Consider the following 27,573-nt stretch of genomic DNA (forward strand, 5'->3'; position numbering starts at 1 on the left):
TCCAGTCCTTTCTAATTTTAGCACACGGAGACACCTGCGGAGCCCAAAGCTAGCTAGATATCCAGATGTGGGGGAAGATACTAACTCCATTGCCTCTACATCTGGCTGGTTCCGTGCCAAAGATGTCTTTAGTTGACAGAGCTAGAGAATGTGACACTGAACAAGGTATAAGAGACAACAATCTCTCGTAAAATGTGATAGAAAGAGGTAAGACCTTCTTCCCCCTTTAAAGCACAGGTAAACTGTCTCTCAGCCTCTCTCCCCTCCCATGCCAACATATTAATGTACGTGGAGAAAATAGTTTTAGAAAGAACTACTCAGTGCAAAAGGTAATAAATCCCCTGAAGATATTACCCATACATTATTGCGCCTCAGTATGTTTTAGCGAGAAAATTGGCTGCATTTCTAGCCAGGGATCAGAGATATCCAAGAGGCAGGGGGAAGGAAGAGGATAGACTACTGTACATAAAGAAATCTTGTTAAGACTATTGATTTTTGTGCTGGTCCCCAGATTTCCTAACTTGTCCCTTCTATTTTCACACATCAGCCAATGACTCCAGGAGCGGTTTAGTTAATCTATGAAAAATACACTTAGCATCATGATTCTACACAGAGACTTACAGTTATATAAGAAGATAGGTCTCTTCCCAAGGGTTTGCAATCTAATTCAATGAAGTATTCATGATAAAAGATCAGGGAGAGGGTTTTTACATTCTGAACCATTTGTAGAATATTTTCAGAAAACATGCTGATATTGGAAGCTTTTATAGAAAATTCCAAGCAATGTCACTTTAAAAAAAACCCTATTCTAATAGATTTCGTAGAGTTTACAGCCAGAAAGAACCATGAGATCATCTATTCTGACCTCCTATATTAAATTTAACCCTTTTTACCCCTGTATTGAGCCCAATAACTTGTTTGGCTAACGCATGTCTTCCAGAAAGATATCCAGTCTTGATCAGAAGACATGAAGAGATGTTCAGCACTTTCCTTGGTAGTTTGTCACAGTGGTTAATCACCCTCATGGGTTTTATTTTAAGTTTTTTTGTTGTTGCTTTTTTTATTTCTAATTTGAATTTGTCTGGGTTCAGCTTCCAGTCATTGGTTCTGGCCTTTTTCCTCTAGTTTAAAAATCCTTTTAGTACTTCTTTTTCCCCCTCTCCTCATGCAGCTACTTATCCATTATAATCCAAGCACCTCTCGATTTTCTGTTTGATAAACAAAACAGAATAAGTTTTGCATGTCTTTCACTGTAGACACTTTCTCCAGCCCATGAATCTTTTTTTTTTGTGGCTTTTTTCTACATCCTCTTCAATTTTTCAACATCCCATAAAAAATGCAGTATTCCAGTATCTTACCAATGCTGCAAACAGAGGGAAAAGCATCTCCTTACTCCTACTCACTATTCCTCTTTTTATACATCCAAGGTTGGCCTTTTTTGCCACAGCATTGCACAGGGAGAGCTCATGTTGAGTTGCTTGTCCACTGTGACCCCTAAATAATTTTCTAAGTCACTGCTTTTCGGGTTACAGTCCTGTTTCAGACATTAAGTATTACCATAGATTTTGGTTTACTCAATTTTATGGTCTCTTAAGCTGTGTGTAGAATGCAACTGTGTTACATGAGGCCATTCAAAAAAACTGCACCTCTTTAGCCTCAGATATCCGCCAAAACTGCTGACATGCCTGAAGTGTGAGATGAAGAGCTGCAGTAGGAAGAGCCTGTATCAGAAGCCATCTGGAATCTGGGAGAGTAAACTCAGGGAGAACATCTGTTTGAAACTTTGTGGAGATAGCTGGCAGGCTAATTTACTGCCCCTGGGGGAAATGGTATACAAAACCCAGACTCAGCTAGGAATTCTACAGTGTATACACAAACCAGCACAGAGTGATACTGTTATTGGTTATAAAGATATATGAAACTGAAGTTGTCCTGTACAAGAGCCTCATTTACAGATTTCTTCATACATGCAACACAGACCTCTCTTGTTCTCACCACTGGAAATTAAAAAAAAAAAAAAAAGCGTAATAGTGGATTATATTTAATACACTGGAGGACATTTCAAAATAATGTGAATATGTAAGAGATTCCCCCTTACCAGGTCGCATTTTATCTTCAATATGTAGAATACTGTCCTCCCACCTACAGTCAGGGTTTGTAGACTTTTGTTCATGAGGGAAAGTGGCTCCTTCCACTTATTGGCATTTAACATCTATCAGTTATTCCAGCTCAAGGGCAGACCAGGGGCTACTAGCCCTTAGTCTGATCTGATAATCATAAAGATCTCAAACTGTTCTTTATGGAATTTTATTTGGCACTTTACAAAACACAGCTGATCGTGTTTCTCCTTAGATTTCTGCATGTGCATTGAACATCTTCTGTTTTCAGTTCAGTTTAAATTGTCACCCAGCCAGTGAGACTCACCTTCTCCCACTAGCTTCTACTGGGAAATGCAGGAGGTAGAGCATAGGGAAAATAAAGATGTCTCCCCAGGTGACTCCAGGTCATGTCTGTGAATTATCCAGTAGGGGGCTAAAGAAATGTGTAACCATAACCAATAGCAGTTCTGCACCTATGTGTCCAATGGAGGCTCAGAACATCAGAATGGGTTCTCAGGAGGAATTGCTGTGTAGGTGTGCTCCACCTACTGGTTGAATTGCATAATTGAAGAGATACATGGAAGAGTTCTTATTAGTATAACTCCACAGTTAATACAGGTTCTTCTACTGTCCACAAGAGTAAAAGACAGGTGAGAGTATACAGTTGATCTGATCTCTGTTCCTTACTATGGCTAAGTTTACAAACCTTCTGTAAGCTTAAATTTACTTGCTGAACATGAGGTATAAAATCTCTAGTGATTAAAGATTAATCAGGGTTTGAGACTCCTCCCTCCAAAAGAGAGTCCTTTCTTGTTTGCACAATCCAATAAATAATTCTGAGACAACAGAATTTGTTGGTTTCTCTAAAAAAACATAATTATTTTAAATGACAAACTGGTCCCTTTGTTGATAAATGTTTTACGTCCTCGCTCCTATGCCTGAATAGCTTACATAAATAATTCATTCACGTGCAAAACAGACTTAGCACCTGCAAGCACACACTGCCCAGCAGGATCGGAATGCTAAAAGGTTAAGGCTCGATCCTGCAAGGTACTGAGCACCTTGAGCTCTAATGGAAGCCAGTGAAGATTGAGAGCACCTTCAGCATGTTGCTAATAGCCCTGACACTGTGATGAGGCATTGGGGATGCAGGCATGTGCTGTTAGCAGGCATGTTGTTTCCTGTGGACTCTGCCTTCATAATGAAAAGCGATTTCTCAGAATTCTCTAAACCGAACAGTAGCATCACCGGTCAGCACTTGCAGACAGGAGGCTGCCTTGTCAAAGGCCTTACTTTATATACTTAATAAGATCTCTTAGGAATGGATTGTTTAATCTGGTTTTGGTTGCTTCCATTATTCTATTAGCCTTTCCCTGTAAATTGGGGTTCTACTCTAAAAAGTGATTTGGGGAAGATAACATGAGATTTCATGCATGTTTCCTAAATGTCAGCCCTGTTCACCAGCTGTGGTTTCTTTGACTTAGGCATCATCACCAGTAATAAAGTTCTGCAGACCAAATGTTGCTGTCCACTCTGCCTGTGCAGCCCTACTGACTTTAACGGTGTAGCAGGGGTGTAACTTAAGGCACCAGTTGAAAACCATGGGGATGAATGCGCATCCCTGCAAATGGAACTTAGGGTATGTCTACACTACGAAATTAGGTTGAATGTATAGAAGTCGGTTTTGTAGAAAGCGTTTTTATACAGTCGATTGTGTGTGTCCCCACATAAATGCTCTAAATGCATGTAGTCGGCGGAGTGTGTCCACAGTACCAAGGCAACCATCGACTTCCGGAGCATTACACTGTGGGTAGCTATCCCACAGTTCCCGTAGTCTCCGCCGCCCATTTGAATTCTGGGTAGAAATCCCAATGCCTGATGTGGCTAAAACATTGTTGCGGGTGGTTCTGGGTACATATCGTCAGGCCCCCCTTCCCTCCCTTCCTCCGTGAAAGCAAGGGCAGACAATCGTTTTGCGCCTTTTTTCTTGAGTTACCTGTGCAGACGCCATACTACGGCAAGCATGGAGCCCGCTCAGCTAACCGTCACTGTATGTCTCCTGGGTGCTGGCAGATGCGGTACTGCATTGCTACACAGCAGCAATTTATTGCCTTTTGGCAGCAGACAGTGCAGTATGACTGGTAGCCGTCGTCGACGTAGTCCTGTGTACTCTTTTAACCGACCTCGATGAGGTCAGGGGTGCCTGGGCAAACATGGGAGTGACTCAGCCAAGTCATTTCCCTTTTAAGTTTCGTCTCATGGCGATTGAGTCCTACTGGCAGTGAACTGTCTTTTAATCTGCAGCCAGCAGAAGACGAGGGCCAGCAGTCATACTGCACTACCTTCTGCCGAGCACCCAGGAGATGACGATGGCTAGCAGTCGTACTGCACAGTCTGCTGCCAGCAAGATGTATAAAGATAGATGAAGTGGATCAAAACAAGAAATAGACCAGATTTTTTTGGTATTCATTTTCTCCTCTCTCCCTCCGTGAAATCAACAGCCTGCTAAACCCAGTTTTGAGTTCTATCCTTGAGGGAGCCATTCAGTTTCTCGCAAAGCCACCCCCTTTGTTGATTTTAATTCCCTGTAAGCCAACCCTGTAAGCCATGTCGTCAGTCGCCCCTCCCTCCGTCAGAGCAACAGCAGATAATCGTTCCGCGCCTTTTTTCTGTGCAGACGCCATACCACGGCAAGCATGGAGCCCGCTCAGATCACTTTGGCAATTAGGAGTACATTAAACACCACATGCATTATCCAGCAGTATATGCAGAACCTGGCAAAGCAAAACCAGGTGAGTAGGCGACGTCAGCGCGGTGGCGAGAGTGATGAGGACATGGACACAGACTTCTCTCAAAGCACGGGCCCTGGCAATGTGGGCATCATGGTGCTAATGGGGCAGGTTCATGAGGTGGAACGCAGATTCTGGGCTCGGGAAACAAGCACAGACTGGTGGGACCGCATAGTGTTGCAGGTCTGAGACGATTCCCAGTGGCTGCGAAACTTTCACATGCATAAGGGCACTTTCATGGAACTTGTTGACTTGCTTTCCCCTGACTTGAGGTGCAAGGATACCAAGATGAGAGCAGCCCTCACAGTTGAGAAGCAAGTGGCAATAGCCCTGTGGAAGCTTGCAACGCCAGACAGCTACTTGTCAGTCGGGAATCAATTTGGAGTGGGCAAATCTACTGTTGGGGCTGCTGCGATGCAAGTAGCCAACGCAATCAAAGATCTGCTGATATCAAGGGTAGTGACCCTGGGAAATGTGCAGGTCATAGTGGATGGCTTTGCTGCAATGGGATTCCCTAGCTGTGGTGGGGCCATAGACGGAACCCATATCCCTATCTTGGCACCGGAGCACCAAGCCAGCGAGTACATAAACTGCAAGGGGTACTTTTCAATAGTGCTGCAAGCACTGGTGGATCACAAGGGACGTTTCACCAACATCAACGTAGGATGGCCGGGAAAGGTACATGACCCTCGCATCTTCAGGAACTCTGGTCTGTTTCAAAAGCTGCAGGAAGGGACTTTATTCCCAGACCAGAAAATAACTGTTGGGGATGTTGAAATGCCTATAGTTATCCTTGGACACCCTGCCTACCCCTTAATGCCATGGCTCATGAGGCCATACACATGCAGCCTGGACAGTAGTCAGGAGCTGTTCAACTACAGGCTGAGTAAGTGCAGAATGGTGGTAGAATGTGCATTTGGACGTTTAAAAGTGCGCTGGTGCAGTTTACTCTCTCAGTTAGACCTCAGCGAAACCAATATTCCCACTGTTATTACTGCTTGCTGTGCGCTCCACAATGTCTGTGAGAGTAAGGGGGAGATGTTTATGGCAGGGTGGGAGGTTGAGGCAAATCACCTGGCCACTAGTTACGCACAGCCAGACACCAGGGCGGTTAGAAGAGCACAGGAGGGCGCGGTGCGCATCAGAGAAGCTTTGAAAACCAGTTTCATCACTGGCCAGGCTACGGTGTGAAAGTTCTGTTTCTTTCTCCTTGATGAAACCCCCCCGCCCCTTGGTTCACTCTACTTCCCTGTAAGCTAACCACCCTCCCCTCCTCCCTTCGATCACCGCTTCCAGAGGCAATAAAGTCATTGATGCTTCACATTCATGCATTCTTTATTCATTCATCACACAAATAGGGGGATAACTACCAAGGTAGCCCAGGAGGGGTGGTGGAGGCGGGAAGGACAAGGCCACACAGCACTTTAAAAGTTTACAACTTTAAAATGAATGCCATCCTTCTGTTGCTTGGGTAATCCTCTGGGGTGGAGCGGCTGGGTGGCCAGAGGCCCCCCCACTGCGTTCTTGGGTGTCTGGGTGAGGAGGCTATGGAACTTGGGGACGAGGGCAGTTGGTTACACAGGGACTGTAGCGGTGGTCTGTGCTCCAGCTGCCTTTCCTGCAGCTCAACCGTATAGTGGAGCATATTAGTTTGATCCTCCAGCAGCCTCAGCATTGAATCCTGCCTCCTCTCATCACGCTGCCGCCACCTCTCCTCCCGGTCATTTTATGCTTTCCTGCACTCTGACATTGTCTGCCTCCACGCATTCATCTGTGTTCTGTCAGTGTGAGAGGACAGCATGAGCTCAGAGAACATTTCATTGCGAGTGCGTTTTTTTCACATTCTAATCTTTTCTAGCCTCTGGGAAGGGGAAGATCCTGTGATCCTTGAAAAATATGCAGCTGGTGGAGAAAATAAAAGGGACAGTGGTATTTAAAAAGACACATTTTATAGAACAATGGGTACACTCTTTCACGGTAAACCTTGCTGTTAACATTACATACATAGCACATGTGCTTTCGTTCCAAGGTCGCATTTTGCCTCCCCCCACCATGTGGCTAGCCCCTCCACCCTCCCCATGGCTAACAGCAGGGAACATTTCTGTTCAGCTACAGGCAAACAGCCCAGCAGGAACGGGCACCTCTGAATGTCCCCTTAAGAAAAGCACCCTATTTCAACCAGGTGACCATGAATGATATCACTCTCCTGAGGATAACACAGAGAGATAAAGAACGGATGTTGTTTGAACACCAGGAAACATACACTGCAATGCTTTGTTGTACAATGATTCCCAAGTACGTGCTACTGGCCTGGAGTTGTAAAGTGTCCTGCCATGGTGGATGGAATAAAGCTGCCCTCCCCAGAAACCTTTTGCAAAGGCTTTGGGAGTACATCCAGGAGAGCTGCAAATGCCAGTGCAAATTAATCATTAAACATGCTTGCTTTTAAACCATGTATAGTATTTTAAAAGGTACACTCACCAGAGGTCCCTTCTCCGCCTGGCGGGTCTGGGAGGCAGCCTTGGGTGGGTTCGGGGGGGTACTGGCTCCAGGTCCAGGGTGAGAAACAGTTCCTGGCTGTTGGGAAAACCGGTTTCTCCGCTTGCTTGCTGTGAGCTATCTACAACATCATCATCTTCCTCATCCCCAAAACGCGCTTCTGTGTTGCCTCCATCTCCATTGAAGGAGTCAAACAACACGGTTGCGGTAGTGGTGGCTGAACCCCCTGAAATGGCATGCAGCTCATCATAGAAGCGGCACGTTTTGGGCTCTGACCCGGAGCGGCTGTTCGCCTCTCTGGTTTTCTGGTAGGCGTGCCTCAGCTTCTTAAGTTTCATGTGGCACTACTTCGGATCCCTGTTATGGCCTCTGTCCTTCATGCCCTGGGAGATTGACAAATGTTTTGGCATTTCGAAAACTGGAACGTAGTTCTGATAGCACGGATTCCTCTCCCCATACAGCGATCAGATCCCGTACCTCCCGTTCGGTCCATGCTGGAGCTCTTTTGTGATTCTGGGACTCCATCATGGTCACCTCTGCTGATGAGCTCTGCATGGTCACCTGCAGCTTGCCACGCTGGCCAAACAGGAAATTGACATTCAAAAGTTTGCGGTTCTTTTCCTGTCTACCTGGCCAGTGCATCTGAGTTGAGAGTGCTGTCCAGAGCGGTCACAATGGAGCACTCTGGGATAGCTCAGGGAGGCCAATACCGTCGAATTGTGTCCACAGTACCCCAAATTCGACCCTGCAAGGCCGATTTCAGCGCTAATCCCCTTGTCAGGGGTGGAGTAAGGAAATCAATTTTAAGAGCCCTTTAAGTCAGAAAAAAAGGGCTTCGTCATGTGGACGGGTACAGGTTTAAATCGATTTAACGCTGCTAAATTCGACCTCAACTCCTAGTGTAGACCAAGGCTTAGATAACTGTTGATGATGTGTGAGCACAAGAGAATCCAGCTCTGTCTCCCAAGGCTGTGTGTCCTGAGGAGAAATAATTGTAAAAACTTGTTTCAGAGTAGCAGCCATGTTAGTCTGTATCCGCAAAAAGAAAAAGAGGACTTGTGGTACACCTTAGAGACTAACACATTTATTTGAGCATAAGCTTTCATGAGCTACAGCTCACTTCATCGGATTCATGCAGTGGAAAATACAGTGGGGAGATTTTATGTACACAGAGAACATGAAACAATGGGTGTTACCATACGCACTGTAACAAGAGTGATCAGAGAAGGTGAGCTATTACCAGCAGGAGAGAAAAAAACCTTTTGTAGTGATAATCAAGGTGGGCCATTTCCAGCAGTTGACAAGAATGTGTGATGAACAGTAGGGGTGGAAATAAACATGGGGAAATAGTTTTACTTTGTGTAATGACCCATCCACTCCCAGTCTTTATTCAAGCCTAAGTTAATTGTATCCAGTTTGCAAATTAATTCCAATTTAGCAGTCTCTCATTGGAGTCTGTTTTTGAAGTTTTTTTGTTAAAGAATTGCCACTTTTAGGTCTGTAATCGAGTGACCAAAGAGTAAAAACATAACTTTATTTTTTACTAAGGTCATCTGATTCAACTGACCACACGCAGGGAGCAGATCTGCCGAGTAAGAGGGTGCTGTTTTTATAACATCACTGTTCAGAGCACAACTGCACTTTAAACTCTCAATGGGATGGCTTGATACACATTAATGTTAACTGAACTGAGCGCTGGGGTACCCAGTTTCTGTTGAAAAGGGCCTGAGCAATGTATTTATTTTTCATAATTTTCCGAATTTAAGCCGTTTCTCGCTTTCTCTCTTTATAGAATAACCCCAGGGGAGTGTGAATAGGAGGTTACTTTCTTAACTGAATCTTTCATCCCTCCACAGCTCACATTGATTTGTGCTGAAGGTGACCCTCATAAAGTTCAGAAGATAAGCACCCAGCATTATGGATGCTTCTCCAAACTAGAGTGGGCTCCAAATCAATAAAGTCTTGAATAGTCCACATTGTTTGGAAGCTGACTCAATGGCCAGATTTTGTAAGAGGCCTTTGATAATCAGCTAAATCCAAACACTTGTATACTTCACACTGATTTTCAAAATCACAACTCCTGGATTCTATCCTTCCCTGCCACTGGTTTACTGTGTGATCCTGGATGAGTCACTGAGATCAACGTCTTCAAAAGAGGTTTCTAATTCCAGGTGCTCAAGGTCAGACGCCTAGAGCCTTATATTTAGGAGTGCTGAATTCCTGTACCTCTCATTGAAATCAGTGGGAACTGTGGAAATAAGACCCTAGAGAGATTTTTCTGAAGTGCATAGTGATGGCATAACTCTGCTTCCGTCTCAGGCAATCGGAGTTGACTTCATTGGGAACAGAGTTAGTCTATTGCTGAGCACTTTTGACAATACCCCATGAGGTAAATTCCTGGCCCCATCGAGGTAAATGGAAAAACTCCTATTTGACTAAAAGAAAAGGAGGACTTGTGGCACCTTAGAGACTAACCAATTTATTTGAGCATGAGCTTTCGTGAGCTACAGCTCACTTCATCAGATGTTTACCGTTTCCACGGTAAACATCTGATGAAGTGAGCTGTAGCTCACGAAAGCTCATGCTCAAATAAATTGGTTAGTCTCTAAGGTGCCACAAGTCCTCCTTTTCTTTTTGCGAATACAGACTAACACGGCTGTTCCTCTGAATCCTATTTGACTATAATGGGGCCTACATTTACCTAGATGTGTAAAACTAGGCACTCAAAAATTAAGGATAGTAAAGTTAGAGGCATCTTTTGAAAATGTGGGTCTTAGCCTCTCTGCAAGTAGCTTCCCCATCTATAAAATGGGAATTATAATCGCCTTTTTATAAAGTGTGTTGCGATCCTGAAATGGACATCATTGTATATGATTTATATTTATCATTTGTTTATAAATATCTGTAGTTGTTCTAGTGTTCAAGCTCATGAGGGCTGAAGCTGCAGCTCCCTTTTAGTTTTTAAGGGTACAGATAAGTCACATATATTTAGTTCAGGACAAAAATACCATGTAAAGAGCTCCATGATTTTTGAACTAATTTTTTTTTTATCTAAGAAGGGCCACATTTTGGGTCTGTAAACCTTGGCAACATCTAGCTCTGCCAGTAATTTCGGTACGAAGTCCATTTAAAAAATACCCCAAACAAATCTAGTAATTCATAAAAAGCACTCCTGCATAATCAGCATTATATGTGGTCTTTGCTTTCCATTTTTAGAGAATGTGTCTGGAGAAATATAATGTTTTAAAATGCCAGTGAGTCACTTATGTGTCCGGCATCCTTCATGGAAAAATCCTGTAGCACTGAGTAGAAAACTGTAACCCCGCCAAAGAATTTTTGATCTATTCTGTATAGAACTCAATAGGATGGTTCAAAATATCAGTAGAAAGGCTTACATCCTCTACTAAACTCCAAAAGTGTTTAATTTCTATAGTACCCTATTGTAGTTCAGATCTTGCAACCACCTGATATTTGAAGACCCTGTGCCCCAGTAAGTCTTCACGTGGATCCAATTGCTTGCATTTCTGCAGAATCTACTAACTTCATCCCTATTTTAATGTATACGATTTTTCAATGTAACCACTTCTCTTTCTCTAGCCAGTTAAAATATCCAGTTACCCCTAGTTATCAAAGCATACAACTTTTGAAATGTTAATCCCCAGCAACATAGACTTTATATGTTTTTACTCCAAATTTTCAGTACAAAGCTATTTTTGTAAAAATAATAATAATAATAATAATAAAGAAAGATTGGGGGGGGGTCTCCACTAGATGATCATCAACTTGAATACTAGCAGGGGTTGACATAGTAGAGGCCTCACAATAATATCTTTATTTCTCTCTGGTCTAAGTCTTTCAAGTATGTCATGTAATCTCGAAATTAGAATAGGTGGCAGATGAATTAAAACTTGTTTCTGTGTTCAGAAAATGCAGTATGGATTTTCCTTTGTTTAGGTCTTTAATCTAAACTAATGCTTTAATAACTGAAATTCCAATGGTAGCTTTTAAAGCTACGGAAGAAATCAATCGGGAGGTTTTAACTTGCATCAGAAAGATACTGCAAAGGGCTTTTGTAGCTGGAGTTTGGGAGCTTTTCAGAGGTCATTATTGGGACCTGATAAGGATGATATGGCATGTGTGTTTGACACTCCATATTTGCTTCACTAATAGCAGGAGGTTAACTCTCCAACAGAGCCAGTTGGAGAAGTACAATATCAAGTGCCCCATTTTTCAAAGTTAGTTATCAGCTCCACTTTTGCTGCATGTCTGTGGATCAGGATATCTGCAGTATCAAATGCTGGTGATTGCATCTCATGTTAACTGTATTTTATTTGGCAAAGTACTAGGGAACATAGCTTAATGGTTAGACCAGGACTTGGGAGACTTGGATTTCATTCCTGGCTCTGTATTTGACTTGGTGAACAAGTACTCCATGCAGCATTTTCCCCATCTGTGAAATGGAGATGAGGAAAAATCACAGAGGGATTGAGTCTTTATATATAAAAGTCTGAAAAGCGTTTTGTGATTTTCAGAGCATGGGAGGTGCCATAGCAAAGTATACTTTAGTATATCATTATTCCAAAGCGTCCTATAGGAAACATTACTGCCCTGATGTGCTACGGCTTGGATAATCTAACAGATCATTCTCATCTTTAACCGCTAAGAGTCTGTGACCCTGTCAGACTTTGGCCCTCATGCATTTCAGGAGACTAGAATATTTAAGGATTTGGAAATGGATGTGATCATGTACTTCAGAGGGGGAAGAGTTAGGCCAGCAACGAGTACTTCTGAAAACCCCACCCACACAATGCGTGTGCATGCATGCAAACATATAACGCATCTGAAAAAAAAAATACTTTCCCACTCTGCCAGAATGCATAGTACTCACTATGCGTCTGTGTACATTTATGTTTGTTAGTGAGATGAAAAAACTTCTGTAGTCTCCTTCCATGGGCTTTTCTGATTCCTCTTCATTGTGTGTATTGATTACTTCAGAAGTGTTGGTGTGAAACATAAGCGCTTGCAAGATTTTAAAACCCAAGGAATGTTAGACCTGCAATTGAGGACTCCCTATGGGTGGGGAGAATCACAATGTGTATTGATAGATAGATATATCCCAACAGGAAGAGCTAATGACTTTGTTTTAAAAGCGGCTTTTAAGACACTAAATTAATGGGTTGTTCTTAATTGGCCATAATGCTGTCTAAAGAGATACCCTGAAGAAGTTTGACTCTCATGCTGCGGCATTGTTACAGTAGAACCTATCTGGAGTATTAGTCAGTTAACAATTTTAAATACCAAAAGCTGCTGGCCAGAGAGGAACTGCTGTTCTAGTAAAAGTGTAATAATCTAAGGGCACATGACCCTATAAGCCAATTGGTTTCTGTTTGGCAGTCCAAAGGATGTGCATCTTGTACATATGTGATATAGATTTATAATAGAGACAGTGCTTGTATATTTAGTCAAAATGTCCTGTACTGTGAAATCATTAAAACGTATTTTATTTAATAGAACATACTATTACTTTAATGGCTTCTGTATCAAAGTATTTTTATGTGTAACATGGCACTGAATAGAGTGCAACTATGCAGCCATTAAAGGCTGTAAAAATTATTTAAGATTCTTTAGTGTCCATCTTAACTGTAAAATAGCCCTGGTATTGTCATAGTAGATTCCAAATTACTTTTTTTTTTCCAGTTTTTCTTTTATAGTGATCTTTCATTTTATGGGGGAGAAGATGGTAGTTTGTACATGCTTAGGCATAAATGTGATAGAAAATGTTTTCACCTTGAAATTAGTTGTTCAAAGATTCTTAAGCTTTGTTTCCCATGTCAGATGTAGAAGAGAGTTTTGCAGTAGTTGTCAGATTCCTCCTTGCCTGTGTAGAATTCAACGGCTCTTAGTAGCTATAGCTCTGCAGAAAATACAGTATCTTCATGTACACTACTACTGCTACACATATACCGTGGCATATTTTGGAAACTTGCAGCTAGGGTACTATGGCTGGCTGATTCAATGTTAATGAACCAGACTGAATGAAATACTCCAATGGCTGCCTTTCGGCACTTGGCAAGAAAATCCTTTTTATGTTAGTTTCAAGGTCGTCAGATATCATTATAGCCATGTATTAAAAATTTCAAAGAAAGGAGGCAGTGTGTTTGATTTATAGAATAATTATCTAGCTTTAGCTCTAACTTGGCTGTGGCAGTGGTTTTGCAGGCACTTGAAAATTAAATCCATTTTTTATGGCACTATAAGGTATTATCTCACAGCAAATGATAATTAAACACCTGTGAAATCAATTAGCCCTTTAAGCAGGGGAAAAAAAGTTTTCCATTTATGTTTTTACACCTCCAAACTTTTTCTAATTCCAAAACCAGCACTTGTGGAGAGGGAAATAAGATGTCAACCAATAGCATGTTAGCTTTCAATAAAAATCATCCCTAAGTTTTGCTCAGCCTTAATCCTGGTGTAACCAGTTTGAGGTAAAGGCACTCTTCCAACTCGGATGCATTAGTCTTTAGAGCTCACTATTAGGCGACTCTGTCTGACACACAGCTGAGCTGTCAGGTTTTCTACAAAGGGAGTTATTCACTTTGTGTTTTCAATGCCAAGTTTTACTTGACAGTTTACTTAAAAGCGATACCTTAATGGAAATGAAGCAACAAGACATTCCATGTGACAGAATGGGTTTTTCTTCAGGATCTCTAGCCAATAGTTCAGAGCCACCTGCATTAAGAATTCATATGCTGAAAACTGACTGCTTGGTTAAGACCTGAAATTTAATACACTTGAAAACTAGGAAACACTTTGCCATTTAGCCCTGTGTATCATGTGCGTTTACTAACTCTCTTTGTAACACTTTAACTGATCCAGATGCGCCTTCTGGAAGATGCAGTGTGTTTCTATGGGGTTTACAGATTCAGGAAAGAAGCAGTGGACATATTTGATTGTATGCCATAGCAATTTTTGGTTTGCAAAAGAAAAGGCAGCACTAGTCCCATTTGACATCCCCAACGGTATGTGCTCATTACTGCCAGGATAGAAAGCTCCCTGCCAACGATGAGCTCCTGCATCCTCCAGAAGATTTATTAAGTGTGGCGCTTTTAAAATATATACAGCTGGGCAAAGCCCTCTCTTGTTTGTCTTGGGTTCTGCTCCTCCACTTTCAGATAAATTTTCCAGGTAGAATTTAAAGATGTATTTTACAAATGTGTACTAAATAATCTGGGGTGAAGACCAGATTGTGTAGTAAGCAGGTCAGAGTACTGGGTGTCAAGACTACTGAGTTCTGTCTCGGACACTGCCAGACCTGTTGTGTGATATAGAGCAGGTCATTCTGCCTCTGGTTTTCCATCTGTAAAATGGAGATGATGATGATGTCGCATAGGAATGTTCTCAGGCTTACATAATTATTTGTACAGGGCTATGTGATTCATGGCTGAAAGGGGCTATGTAAGTATAAAGTAGTATCATATATGATTAAATCGACTCAGTTCCCTGTCTAGACTGAAAGAGCCCAACTTTGAGAAAGGGGTGGGAGTGACTGGAAAGAACTAAATTTAAGAGTAAAAAAAAAAAAAAAAAAAGAGGTACTAGTAATTAATAATAAAAATGGTTCCCAGGGAGGTTTATAATCTCTTAAGTGTAGTGACAAGGGGAAATAGTTAAGCTCTAAGAAAGAATGCATGGCATGGCTGATTAGTCACTGCAGAGCCTCTGCAGACCGCTCATACTGGTTGGAATAATGGTGAACCAGGAATTCCAAGCAGCTGTCTAATCCAAGCACTGATTGACAAGGTCGGTACATCAAAAAAAAGCAGCATGTTGGATCAAGAAGTTAAAATTGTCAGACCATTCTGCGGAGCAGCATTTCTCATTCTGATAATTGCCCGCATGGCGTTCTGGTGTTTACACCTGCATGATAGATGGGGCCATGCATGTTTTCTCAGCTATGGGTGGTAGCAGGGAGGGGATATTTCAATTAGAGTGTGAATAAATTAGAATTGATTATAAATAGGGCTATTTGTTTGTACTACCTAAAAAGGTATTAGCTGTGAACCTGGTATACTTAATGATCGTGGAAGGGAGCCGGAAAGTTAATAAAACACACTGCAGATTCTTACAGAGGAATGTGAGCCTTCGGTTAAATCTTTAGTTTTTTGTTTTAAAAACTCAACCAATAATTTAAAGGCACATACACTGTGGTGTGTGTTAAGAATTTTTAATAGAGCAGTCTAAACAATGCACAAAATTGGCAGTAATAAGTTATGTTCATATAAAAGTGGAAAGTGAGGGAGCACACAAATGTGAAACAACAAATCATAGATGCCCTCAGATCCAGTTCCTCCGTTATGGAATTCCTTTTCATTAGAAATTTGGGAGCACCCTGGAAATAAATATGTGTAGAGCAAAATGGAAAACTCCTCTCTTTATGAACATTTCCTACAATATCAGTCCCTGAAGATTAACTGACAATACTGTGCTAACAATAAGCAACAGAAATCATGTAACACCTAAATAAAAGTAATAACTAAAAACCTGCCCACCCACACGACAGCCGTTTAATGCAAGGGAGAATACAAGGCAGCTCTTTAAGCTTGATTTGTGGAATTTCTGTGGGCACTTCAAAGTCACAGTGATGAGTGAAACATAGCTAGCTGGATAAATACAAAGTACCTAGATACACAAATGAATCAGAGGGTGCCCCCAATAAAACAAGAATTGGGACTTTAGTGTTACAGGAACCACAGTGGTATAAACTAAAACAAACACGTAACCCAAAACTTCCCAAGATCTTCACACAGTACTGACTAATGGGGATTCTTTTACAGATCTGAAAACAGGTGAACCTGCACATTGCTAGGAAAAAGCCTAGCTTGATGGATCTCTTCTAAGTAGCTAATATATAGATATACACATACACTCTACCCATACATTACTGCAGTTAAAGTGAGAGGCCTCTCACGTAGATAAGCATTTTTGTCCTGTGAAAGCATCAAACTACCAGCCAATCCAAATATTACTTAATCAGGTCATCTTGAAGTTAATGCCAAAATCCCACTTAGGGTATATGTTAACTGTAAGCTTTATATAATAAGCTTAACTCGTCCTCTATAGCAGTAGTTCTCAACCAGGGGTCTGGGGCCCTCTGGGGAGCCGAGAGCAGGTTTCAGGGCATCTGCCAAGCAGGGCTGGCATTAGACTTGCTGAGGCCCAGGGCAGAAAGCCAAAGCCCCACCACCTGGGGCTGAAGCCTGGGGCTCCAAGCTCCACCATGCAGGGCTGAATCCAAAGCCTGAGCAACTTAGCTTCACAGGGCCCCCTGTGGCATGGGGCCCCAAGCAGCTGCTCTGCTTGCTACCCCCTAACCCTGGCCCTGGCTGTTATGTGCAGAAAAAACAGTTGTTGTGGGACAGGTGGGCCGTGGAGTTTTTATAGCATGGCGGAGGGAGAGGGGGGACTCAAAAAGGAAAAGGTTGAGAACCCCTACTTTCTTGCCTACACAGACAAACACATACTGGTTCATTTAAATGGGGCCCAGAGTGTACCTAAGTTGGCGCAGGGAATTCATCCCAACTTACCAGAAAATGTAACTTGTCTGCATATCCAGTGAGTGGTCATTTTATGATATTGTCCAGTATCAAAATGTACATATGAGAAAGAGAAAGCTAAGCTAGCCATGTGAATCTTAAATCTGAGGTTAACATCTCAGAATGTAACATGGCATTGGTTAAACATCAATATAGCAGCACCCATATTTGTGTATTTTCTTTAATATTTCCTTTCTTTAATGTTTTGTTAAGTTTGACCTGAATAAATCAGATGCAAACATCAGTCCTCATCTCTCCCAGCGTTTCTTTCCTACCTCTTCCAGGACTTTTTTGAGAATTCAGTCGACTGATTATGTGTTGAATTCCTCCACCTCGCCTCCCTCACCTTCACAAAATGAACTCCTCAGCACGTGTCTGCATTGGGGAAACAATGTTCAATACTTTAGAGCATTATTTTCCTCAGGGAAGAAAACTGTTGGACCAAGGCAGTCTTCCAAGGGTAGATAAGAGAGTGGAAGCCCAAATTCTTGGAGTATTAGCACTTTGACCCCAAGTGGAGTGGTATTGGGAAGGAAAGCCATAGACTTCAATGAAACTGTGGTAATTTACACCCTCTGAGAATCTGCCTTCCTGGTTTGTGGAGATCTGAGTTCAATTCCTGATCTGCCACAGTCATCCTATGTGTCCTCAAGCAAGTTGTGACAGATGGACAATGTCCTGTAATATCCTGAACAAACTAAATGGAATTAAGATAAACATCGTTAATCCTTATCAAATTAGGGTTAATACCTTTGGGGTACATTGTATTAAAAATGCAATTGTGTATGTGGTTGTTGCGGCATTGCATGTACCTTCTCTAGTAAGTAGGGGGGTGCTAATGTAGTTCCTCCGTTATCAACCCTTTGAAGGTACGCATATACTAGTTCAAACTGGATTCTCCAGGCACCAACAGACAAAGAAAGAGTTTTTTAGATAAATAGTCTGGCTGTCAGCTGGCTCCTGGCTTTTTTTCTGAGCTAGCAAACAGACAGGACCCCTGGTCCACAGGGGGCCCCAGGCTTTAGGATAGGATTGGGAGGACTTGGCCAGCTGAGGCCCTGTAAGATTGGGTGCTTGTTCTGAGCTGAAGCTGTGATTAACTTGTAACCACAAGGAATTTCCTTGGGTGGAGGGTTGAAGGACAGCTCCTTCCAGAGCCCATGTTAGAGTTGCGTTGATGTGTGATAAACTTATTAAAGTATGCTTAGTTAGAAAGAGCTGTTTGGTACCTTATAACTGTAGCAATTACACCCGTTAACCATCTCTGAAGAGAAAGCAAGCAGGTGTGCTTGGGCAACCTCTCTTTGCTTGGGAGAACATAGTGAAGGCAGGGAACTTGTTCAGCCAAGACATACCCCGGTCAGAAGGGAGTGTGATAGAGTCATAGAAGATTAGGGTTGGAAGAGACCTCAGGAGGTCCTCTAGTCCAACCCCCTGCTCAAAGCAGGACTAACCCCAACTAAATCATCCCAGCCAGGGCTTTGTCAAGCTGGGCCTTAAAAACCTCGAAGGAATGAGATTCCACCACCTTTCTAGGTAACCCATTCCAGTGCTTCACCATCCTCCAAGTGAAATAGTTTTTCCTAATAGCAAACCTAGACCTTACAGAATTTAGTCCCAGAACTGCAAGCACTTACGTGTATACTTCACTTTAAGCATATGAGTAATTGCGTTGACTTTAATGTGACTGTTCACAAGCTTAAAATTAAGTGTGTGAGTGCTTTCAGTTGTGGCCCCTGAGATTCTCAGGTGATAAAATGCTACTTCATCTCCTCCCTGGCAAGGTGAAAGAATACTTTTCCCTCCCCTGCTAAACAACATTTTAAATCCTGTGCAGGGTTTCCATTTTCTGCCATGTCTCGTAGAAAAGAAAGGTCTATGTAAGTGCCTGAAACTGAAGTCCTTTTGTTTTTCTGTCGCTCCTCAGCTCCACCCTCTCCAGTGGAAATTTTTTGACGCCTGTTGTTTTGTAGTCTGTTCTATGACTAGGTGTCTGAGTTTTTGCTGTGTAAGAGACAATGACTCCAAGTCCATATCATGCAGAAAGGGACCCAATGAAAGGGTTCTTCTAGCATAATCACCTCATGCTTTCAAATAGTTTCAGAAGACCAATAAGTATGTGTGTCAGAATTCCTACTAAGCACATTCTCGATGCCAGGTGTTGGTCACATTCGTATATTAATTCTTTCGTGGTGGTTGTTACTGCTGGTTTTATTCCCTCTCAGTTTCTGAACCTGCACCTAACATTTCTAGCAATACTTCGCAGTTTACCAGAAGCTTTTTGTTCATCTATGAACTGTAGGTAAATTTACCTTATTTTATAACACTTTTGTGACTCTTGTTTTCTTCAAAAGTACATAACAGCATGAAGAAAAATAATACATGAAATGATCTCTGCTGTAGTCTACAGATAAACACTACTTTTGTATAGGGGACTTCTAAAACATTCATACTGTAATGGTGTCTCAGATTTTCAAATATACTTTGTGTGTGATCTCTACATAGACATTGTGTGTGTAAGCTGTATTATGTACAATTTTGTTAAAAGATAGTGCGCTGCAGTTTGCATTCAGTGAAATTTGTGTATCTACATTGTCTTCAACATTTCACAGGAATAAATGATGGCAAAATTTAATTCACCGTGTCTGAGGATTTCAAAGAAATAGATTCTTAATCCCAGGGTGTTATCTGATGTGGATTAAATTAGAAATCATTCCTTTCCTGCTGCTATGAAGGACCATATTGAGTCACCTTAGAACACTGAAGTTGAAATCCAAGTGAAATTTAGTCATGAAAAGAATCTCTAGTGCAATTCATTAACTGTAGCATGAATCTCATTGATGGGTATGTTACCATACTGTGGTTCTGCCCATGTTACATTTGTGGAGTACCGCTTGAAGTGAATGGAAATACATACTTGAAGGTTAGGATAAGGTCTTCTATGCGTATATGGCCAGGCTGTTCATGAGATGAGCAATTAATTACAGGGGAGATGATAAAAAGCACAAATGGCACCTATTGACTTGGAGATGGGAATCTAACTCCACTTTGTGCCTTTGAAAATCTTCCCTCATATCAACTAATCAGTTATAAAAAAAAAAAAAGGCGCACAGTGTAAAAATTGCTGGCCTGTTGAGGCCTCTCCTCACTTTTACTCTTCTCATTTCCTTCTCTCTTTTCTGTTGTGATTTTGCAGCTGACTTTTTGCGTGCTTGTGCAATCCAGGGTATTAACAGGATTTTAAAGTTTTAGCTAGCTAATGATGGGGACAAATGAGTGAAGTATTCCAACCCTACAGGGGATTCTATTTTTGGTATTTATTAAACTTTCCTGTCGTACAATATATACTGACAGTGATGAGTGTTAGACTTCGCACCATGTGAAAAATGAACATTTTAAATATGGCATCTTTTTTTTCCAGCTTCCGAACCGTTTCCTCCATGTGCTGCATCACTGCAGGCTGTTGAGCTGGGACTTAGTTGCCAATCAATATTCTGTGCTGAGAAAAAGAAATTGCTGCCACTCAGTGGGAAAATATATAACCAAACTTGCGACCTGTTTAAAAAAAATGTCCACTTTGAAGTCTGTTTTGTAGATTTAATTAATGCAACAAGAGTTTTTATTTTACTCTCAGTGGAGATAATCTTAATCCATTCACATCGACCTTTTCTTGTGCAAATTAGCTGTACACGCTTGTTTAAGCAAATGGGCCTTCGGAAGATCTCTTCCTAATGACAGGGTTTATAATTGAAAATTGGCTTACTCCCATCTGCCTGCCCTGTATGAGAATATAAAAGTAGATCTGTGTATGTGTGTGTGTATATACGCTCACACACACATACATATTCATCTTCTATTTATATACATACAAAAAAAATTCTGTGCCTGCAGGCTATGATTAAATTAGATTATTAGAGTTAGAAAATTTCAGTGCTGCATGTTACTGTCAAAGTAGCTACTGTCAAAGTAGCACCTGTCTCCAGAGTGCCGGTAACATCTTGAGAAATGAGGGGTATTTAATCTTGATCCTTTTGTCTCAGACCCAGCAGGCTGCAGGGTCAGCTCCATTTACAGTTCCATAGGTTTCCATTAATACAGAAGTACAATTAGCTAATAACTGGCTTGAAACTGTTAGGATTTGATGTGTGTTTTTGGTAAATGGTTTTGAGGTGATTGATGGAATTGGAACAAAAACAGTAGTATCGAGCTTAAAGCTTTAATTTTGAGGATCAGAGGTTATTGCAGCTCTATGGTTAATTATCAGAATTTGTTTCTGTGCTTTTTTTCTTCAGCTAATTTCCCTTCCTCCTCCACCCACCTCCCTCTTCCCCCCCTCCAATAACAACTGATGACCCTTCATTATTATTTCCTGATTGATTAGGAAAGATTTGTATGGTATAGCTCAATATTCTGGGCTGTTTTTACAAACGTCTTGCTCAGAGGTGAACAAATTAATGCTTGTTTGTAAATAAATCTGGTTCACTATGTGTACAGTCTTGAAACCCTGTTTTCGTGAAGACAGTTGGTCTTAATTGTCTGTATTTTTCTTTCAAACTCAGAGCTCCCCCAAAGATATTTCAGCAGTAAAAAACACCATATGTATATTCATAATAACAAAATTGATGATTCCAAAGGCAAAATCCCTTTTGTCTATTCTCTGTTAACCACATTGATTGCCTTTCTGTTACAAACAAAAAAGAGGTGGGAGGGAGAAGTGGAGGAGAGGAAGAAAAAGACACAGAGAGAAATGTGTAACCTGATGGTGAGCATACGGACATGGACTTGATTGGAGATGATTTTATCCAGATGTATATCAGCAGATATTTGCATTTTCATGCACATTTACTCTAAGACTCATCGTTAATTTGATTTTCTCTTTCTTATCTCCCTCCATCACCACCCTGTTCCTGTTAGGTATGATTATCGTGAAATGCTGCACAATGCCACTTTCTGTCTGGTTCCCCGTGGCCGCAGGCTTGGATCCTTCAGGTTTCTGGAGGCTCTGCAGGTAAGAGCTGGGAATTAAAACATTGACAGTGCTGGTTGGAATTCAGCTGGTGATATCAAGAGGTGGTGTTTGGGTTTGTGTTTAATTTCCCTAGTGGGCAATAATCCACACTGTGGAAGCCTCTAGTCATGCTTATGAAGCAATTGGCAGCTTCTTCACAGGAGGGGCTCGGCACTGAGCTCACCTGAAGGCTGAATTGCATTGCCTTCATGAAGAGGGTTTCCCTGCTCATTGTAGAGGAGGCAAAGTTGGATTCGTTTAGAGCGCTGTTTGCCCAACTGAATCTGGATTCCCAGGGGAGACCTTGACCTGTTCTAGCAAGACCTGGAGCAATAAACATAGCTTATTGTTTTCAGCTGAAGCAAACTTGCCTACACGTTGTTTGCTGGGCTGCATCCTTAATGTGCAGATGATGGTTCTGTTCTGCTACTTCCCATCTGAAAGTAATGCAGCAAGAAGGACATTCAAACCGGCTGCTGTCTGTGTGTTTAAAATAGTCTTCTGTACTGTGTCAGAGGCAGGACTCCCCAACTTCTCTTCACCTTTTGAAATCTTTCAGTCAGCAAGATGCTCTCTTTTGTTTGGCTAGCAATGGAGAGCAAAGGCACAAGGTCTGAAAATCCTGTGACAGGCAGTGTGGTTCAGTAGATAGAACACTGCAGCAGGTGTTAGGTAATGAGGGTTCTATTCCTACCTCTCCCACTGAGCCACTCTGTCTCCCCCTGCCAAAGTCACTTCTCTCCTGTTTCCCCTCCCCTAAGCACTGCAGTAAGAGTCAACAACTCCTACCTTCTGGTCTTTACTAAGATACTGACTACCTGTGTTACTTCACCTAGGGTCACATCACCCTTTTTCTCTGGTATTCCCACTCTATACCTACTTCCCAGGGAAGTTGTGAGGCTTAATCAATGGTCTGTGAAGAATTCTGAAGATGAAAACTCTGCAAATTGTTGTTGTGTTGGGTGGGTTTTAGACAGTGTAATGTGGTTTCCTTACCAACGGACATAATCTTTACCCATTGCAAATACTACTGTAGCATAGACTTGACTAGATCAAAGTTACTGCACAGAATTAGAGAGCAAGAAAGAGAGAGAGAATGTACTGTAATTAGAAAACTTCCCCAGTGTTCCACTTATTACTGGGCATGGGAAAGACCAGCTCATTTATTGTACTGTCTGGGCAATAATTCAGACCAGTTAAATCTGGCTTGGTCTAGAAGAAACTGAACCACCACAGCAATGACCTGATCCAAATCCCACTGAACTCAGTGCGAGCCTTTCCACTGACTTCAACAGACTTTGAATCAGGTCTCAAGTTCTGGTCCGATTGACGAATAGGTGGCGGTGAATTTATTTATTTACTTATACAGAACCAGTAATGTAGTGTTTACTAAACATTACACAATTATGGTTGGTGCCCAAAAGAGTTTACATTTTAACAATAGCACATAGTATATTGACATACTGGCAGAACAAAAGTTGGTGATAAATGAGTGATATATGTATATATTTAAACATAAAGTCAATGGATTAAATTTTCCAAACTGGTCTCTCTGACTGTGGCTAGGTTTTGTATGTGCAGTTGTTTGCAAGCACAGAACGTGTACTACGATGTACAAAGTGGATAACTAAACATCTAGCCTTATGGAAAAGAGTTATAGAGTTAAATATCAAATACATTTTCAAAGGGTTTTTCTTAAACCATCTTATGTAATTTAATAGAGAATTACCTCCCTAGAGAACTCTGTAGTTGTTTCACAAAACATCTACATCCGAGTGTAAATTCTCCTTTGTACATGCAAAATCAGGGTTTCCCTTCATGCAAACAAATGTGGAGCCTGTTTGGAGAGTGGAGATCAGCTGGAATCTTGGCAGATGTATTGTTATGTCTGCCTTGTAGGGCTCTTTGCCGGTTTTCTTTTTTAATGTCTTTCATGAGAGCTTGGGTCCTGACTCCTGCAGAAAATGCCAATAATTCAATTTGTATGCACTTCAAAGTTTGTGCTAATCAATGACCACACACTCAGTGCCTCTTCTAATGCCTGCAATTCCTCTCTCTGCAGGCTGCCTGTGTCCCAGTTATGCTTAGCAATGGATGGGAGTTGCCATTTTCTGAAGTGATTGATTGGAACCAAGCTGCCGTCATAGGGGATGAGCGACTGTTATTACAGGTAAGAAAACATCTGTGGCCTTCAGCATATTGCTAGAGTGCTGCTGCCGCCCACTAAGCTTGTCGGAAGATGAATCCAAAAGGTCAGTCAGGGTTAGGGTCACTGTAAATATGAACCCATTTATTATGACATCATTCATTTTCTGACCGGAAGATCGCTCAGACATTGTTAAACACAGCAGAAACTTTTTAAGAGTATCAAATTTCTTTTGGATGCCTCTCTAATACGATGCCCTCCGTTATCTACAAACTCCATGCCCTAGGCTGGACACATCATTTGGGAACAATTGCTGCCCCTGCCCCCCCCCCCGCCCCCGTACTTGCGCTGCAGAATATCTGACTCTGCAAAGAGACCTGTTGATGTAGATGGCTGTATGTACAGGGAGATGGGGACGCTGAAGATGTTACCTGTGGAGTAAGGTGCTACCCAACGTTGGTGTGGGAGGCAGAATCTGTCCCTTACTTTTCTGTACCTCACTTTTTCATTTTTAGGGGTGATGTTACTTATCTCCGCGAAGTGTTGTGGGACTCAATTAATTGTTTATCTCCATGAGGGAGAATGAAAGAGGGCTATAGAATTGCCAGTTAGTGTTGTGTTATTACAGTCTTTATTGGCTTCTTTCTTAAAGGCACTCAAAGATTGTTTTTCCTATTTCTATAATACTATTTCCGTGTTTTCTTCCAAATCAGTTAGAAGCCAAAGTATACAGTAATATCATTAAGGAAACACCACCGAAAATCAGTTTCTCCAGTGCAGCACCTATTAAAGGATTAGCAAAGCTGTGGCTATAGTCCATTGGCTGGGGCACTAAACTGAGATGTGGATTCTAGATTTCTAGCTCTGCCATTGAACTCCTGTGTGATCTTGGACAAATCAAGTATTGCTGTGTGCCTCAGTTTCCCCCTGCAGTAAAATGGGCATCATGATTCTTCTGTGATTTCTAAAGCATTTTGAGGCAAATGGGTGAAGTGCCACATTTTAAAGGTATTTAAGTACTGAGGCACTAGAAATTAATATGAGCTAGGTGCTCATCCCTTTTGAAAATCCCCCTAGAGACACTCTTCTGCATCTTTAGTTCATGAAATTAGGGATTTAAATAATGTGTAAACAGTAATTGTCTAACCGATTAAAATTCTATCGGTTACACGGTTAAACGTTTACCTGGGGAACTAGGGGCGCAGCACCCCCACATTTTAGAATCATAGAACTGGAAGGGACCTTGAGAGGTCATCTAGTCAAGTCCACTGCACTCAAGGCAGGACTAAGTATTAGCTAGACCATCGTTGACAGGTGTTTTTCCAACCTGCTCTTAAAAATCCCCAATGATGGAGATTCCACAACCTCCCTAGGCAATTTATTCCACTGCTTAACCACCCTGACAGTTAGGAAGATTTTTCTCATGTCCAACCTAAACCACCCTTGCTGCAATTTAAGCCCATTGCTTATTTTCCTATCTGCAGAGGTTAAGAAGGACAATTTTTCTCCCTCCTCCTTGTAACAACCTTTTATGTACTTGAAAACTGTTATCATGTCCCCTCTCATAGAATATCAGGGTTGGAAGGGGCCTCAGGAGGTCATCTAGTCCAACCCCTTGCTCAAAGCAGGGCCAATCCCCAATTTTTGCCCCAGATCCCTAAATGGCCCCCTCAAGGATTGAACTCACAATCCTGGGTTTAGCAGGCCAATGCTCAAACCACAAAGCTATCCCTCCCCCTCTCAGTCTTCTCTTCTCCAGACTAAACAAACCCAATTTTTTCAATCTTCCCTCATAGGTCATGTTTTCTAGACCTTTAGTCATTTTTGTTGCTCTTCTCTGGACTTTCTCCAATTTGTCCACATCTTTCCTGAAATGTGGCACCCAGAACTGGACACAATACTCCAGTTGAGCCCTAATCATCACAGAGTAGAGCAGAAGAATTACTTCTCGTGTCTTGCTTACAGTACTCCTGCTAATACATCCCAGAATGATGTTTGCTTTTTTTGCAACAGTTACACTGTTGACTCATATTTAGCTTGTGATCTACTATGACCCCCCAGATCCCTTTCCACAGTATTCCTTCCTAGGCAGTTATTTCCCATTTTGTATGTGTGCAGCTGATTGTTCCTTCCTAAGTGGAGTACTTTGCATTTGTCCTTATTGAATTTCATCCTATTTACTTCAGACCATTTCTCCAGTTTGTCCAGATCATTTTGAATTTTAATCCTATCCTCCAAAGCACTTGCAACCCCTCCGAGCTTGGTATCATCCACAAACTTTATAAGTTTACTCTCTATGCCATTTTCTAAATCATTGATGAAGATATTGAACAGAACTAGACCCAGAACCAATCCCTGCAGGACGCCACTCTTTATGCACTTCCAGCATGACTGTGAACCACTGATAACTACTCTCTGGGAACGATTTTCCAACCAATTATGCACCCATCTTATAGTAGCTCCATCTAGGTTGTATTTCTGTAGTTTGTTTATGGGAAGGTCATGCGACACACTATCAAAAGCCTTACTAAAGTCAAGATATACCACATCTACCACTTCCCCCCTATCCACAAGGCTTGTTACCCTGTCAAAGAAAACTGTCAGGTTGGTTTGACACAATTTGTTCTTGACAAATCCATGCTGACTGTTATTTATCACCTTATTATCTTCTAGGTGTTTGCAAATTGATTGCTTAATTATTTGCTCCATTATCTTTCCGGGTAAGAAGTTAAGCTGACTAGTCTGTAATTCCCCAGGTTGTCCTTATTTCCTTTTTTATAGACTGACACTATATTTGCCCTTTTCCAGTCTTCTGGAATGTCTCCTGTCTTCCATGACTTTTCAAAGATAATTGCTAATGGCTCAGATATCTCCTCAGTCAGTTTCTTGAGTAGTCTAGGACGCATTTCATCAGGCCCTGGTGATTTGAGGACATCTAATTTGTCTAAGTAATTTTTGACTTGTTCTTTCCCTATTTTAGACTCTGTTTCTACCTCATTTTCACTGGCATTCACTATGTTAGACGTCCAGTCCCCACCAACCTTCTTGGTGGAAACTGAAACAAAGAGGTCATTAAGCACCTCTGCCATTTCCACATTCTCCGTTATTGTCTTTCTCCTCTCATTGAGTAATGGGCCTACTCTGTCCTTGGTCGTCCTCTTGCTTCTAATGTATTTGTAGAATGTTTTCTTGTTTCCTTTTATATCCCTAGCTAGTTTGATCCCATTTTGTGCCTTGGCTTTTCTAATTTTGTCCCTACATACTTGTGTTATTTGTTTTTATTCATCCTTTGACCGAGTTTCCACTCTTTGTAGGACTCTTTTTTGAGTTTCATATCATTGAGGGTCTCCTGGTTAAGCCAGGGTGGCCTCTTGCCATATTTCCTATCTTTCCTATGCAGTGAGATAGTTTTGCTCTTGTGCCCTTAATAATGTCTCTT

The 27,573-nt window shown here is 41.7% G+C and overlaps 1 protein-coding gene across 1 annotated transcript in view; it reads left to right on the forward strand.

Moving 5' to 3' along the window:
* EXT1 (exostosin glycosyltransferase 1) overlaps nt 1–27,573 on the forward strand; it is a 272,331-nt gene that overhangs the window by 218,795 nt on the left and 25,963 nt on the right. The window contains exons 2-3 of the mRNA XM_073330275.1: nt 21,895–21,988; nt 24,051–24,158. Of these exons, the coding sequence (XP_073186376.1) occupies nt 21,895–21,988; nt 24,051–24,158 (202 nt within the window). The remainder of the gene's footprint in view (nt 1–21,894; nt 21,989–24,050; nt 24,159–27,573) is intronic.

This window comes from Lepidochelys kempii, chromosome 2 (assembly GCF_965140265.1).
Source record: "Lepidochelys kempii isolate rLepKem1 chromosome 2, rLepKem1.hap2, whole genome shotgun sequence".
NCBI lineage: Eukaryota > Metazoa > Chordata > Testudines > Cheloniidae > Lepidochelys > Lepidochelys kempii.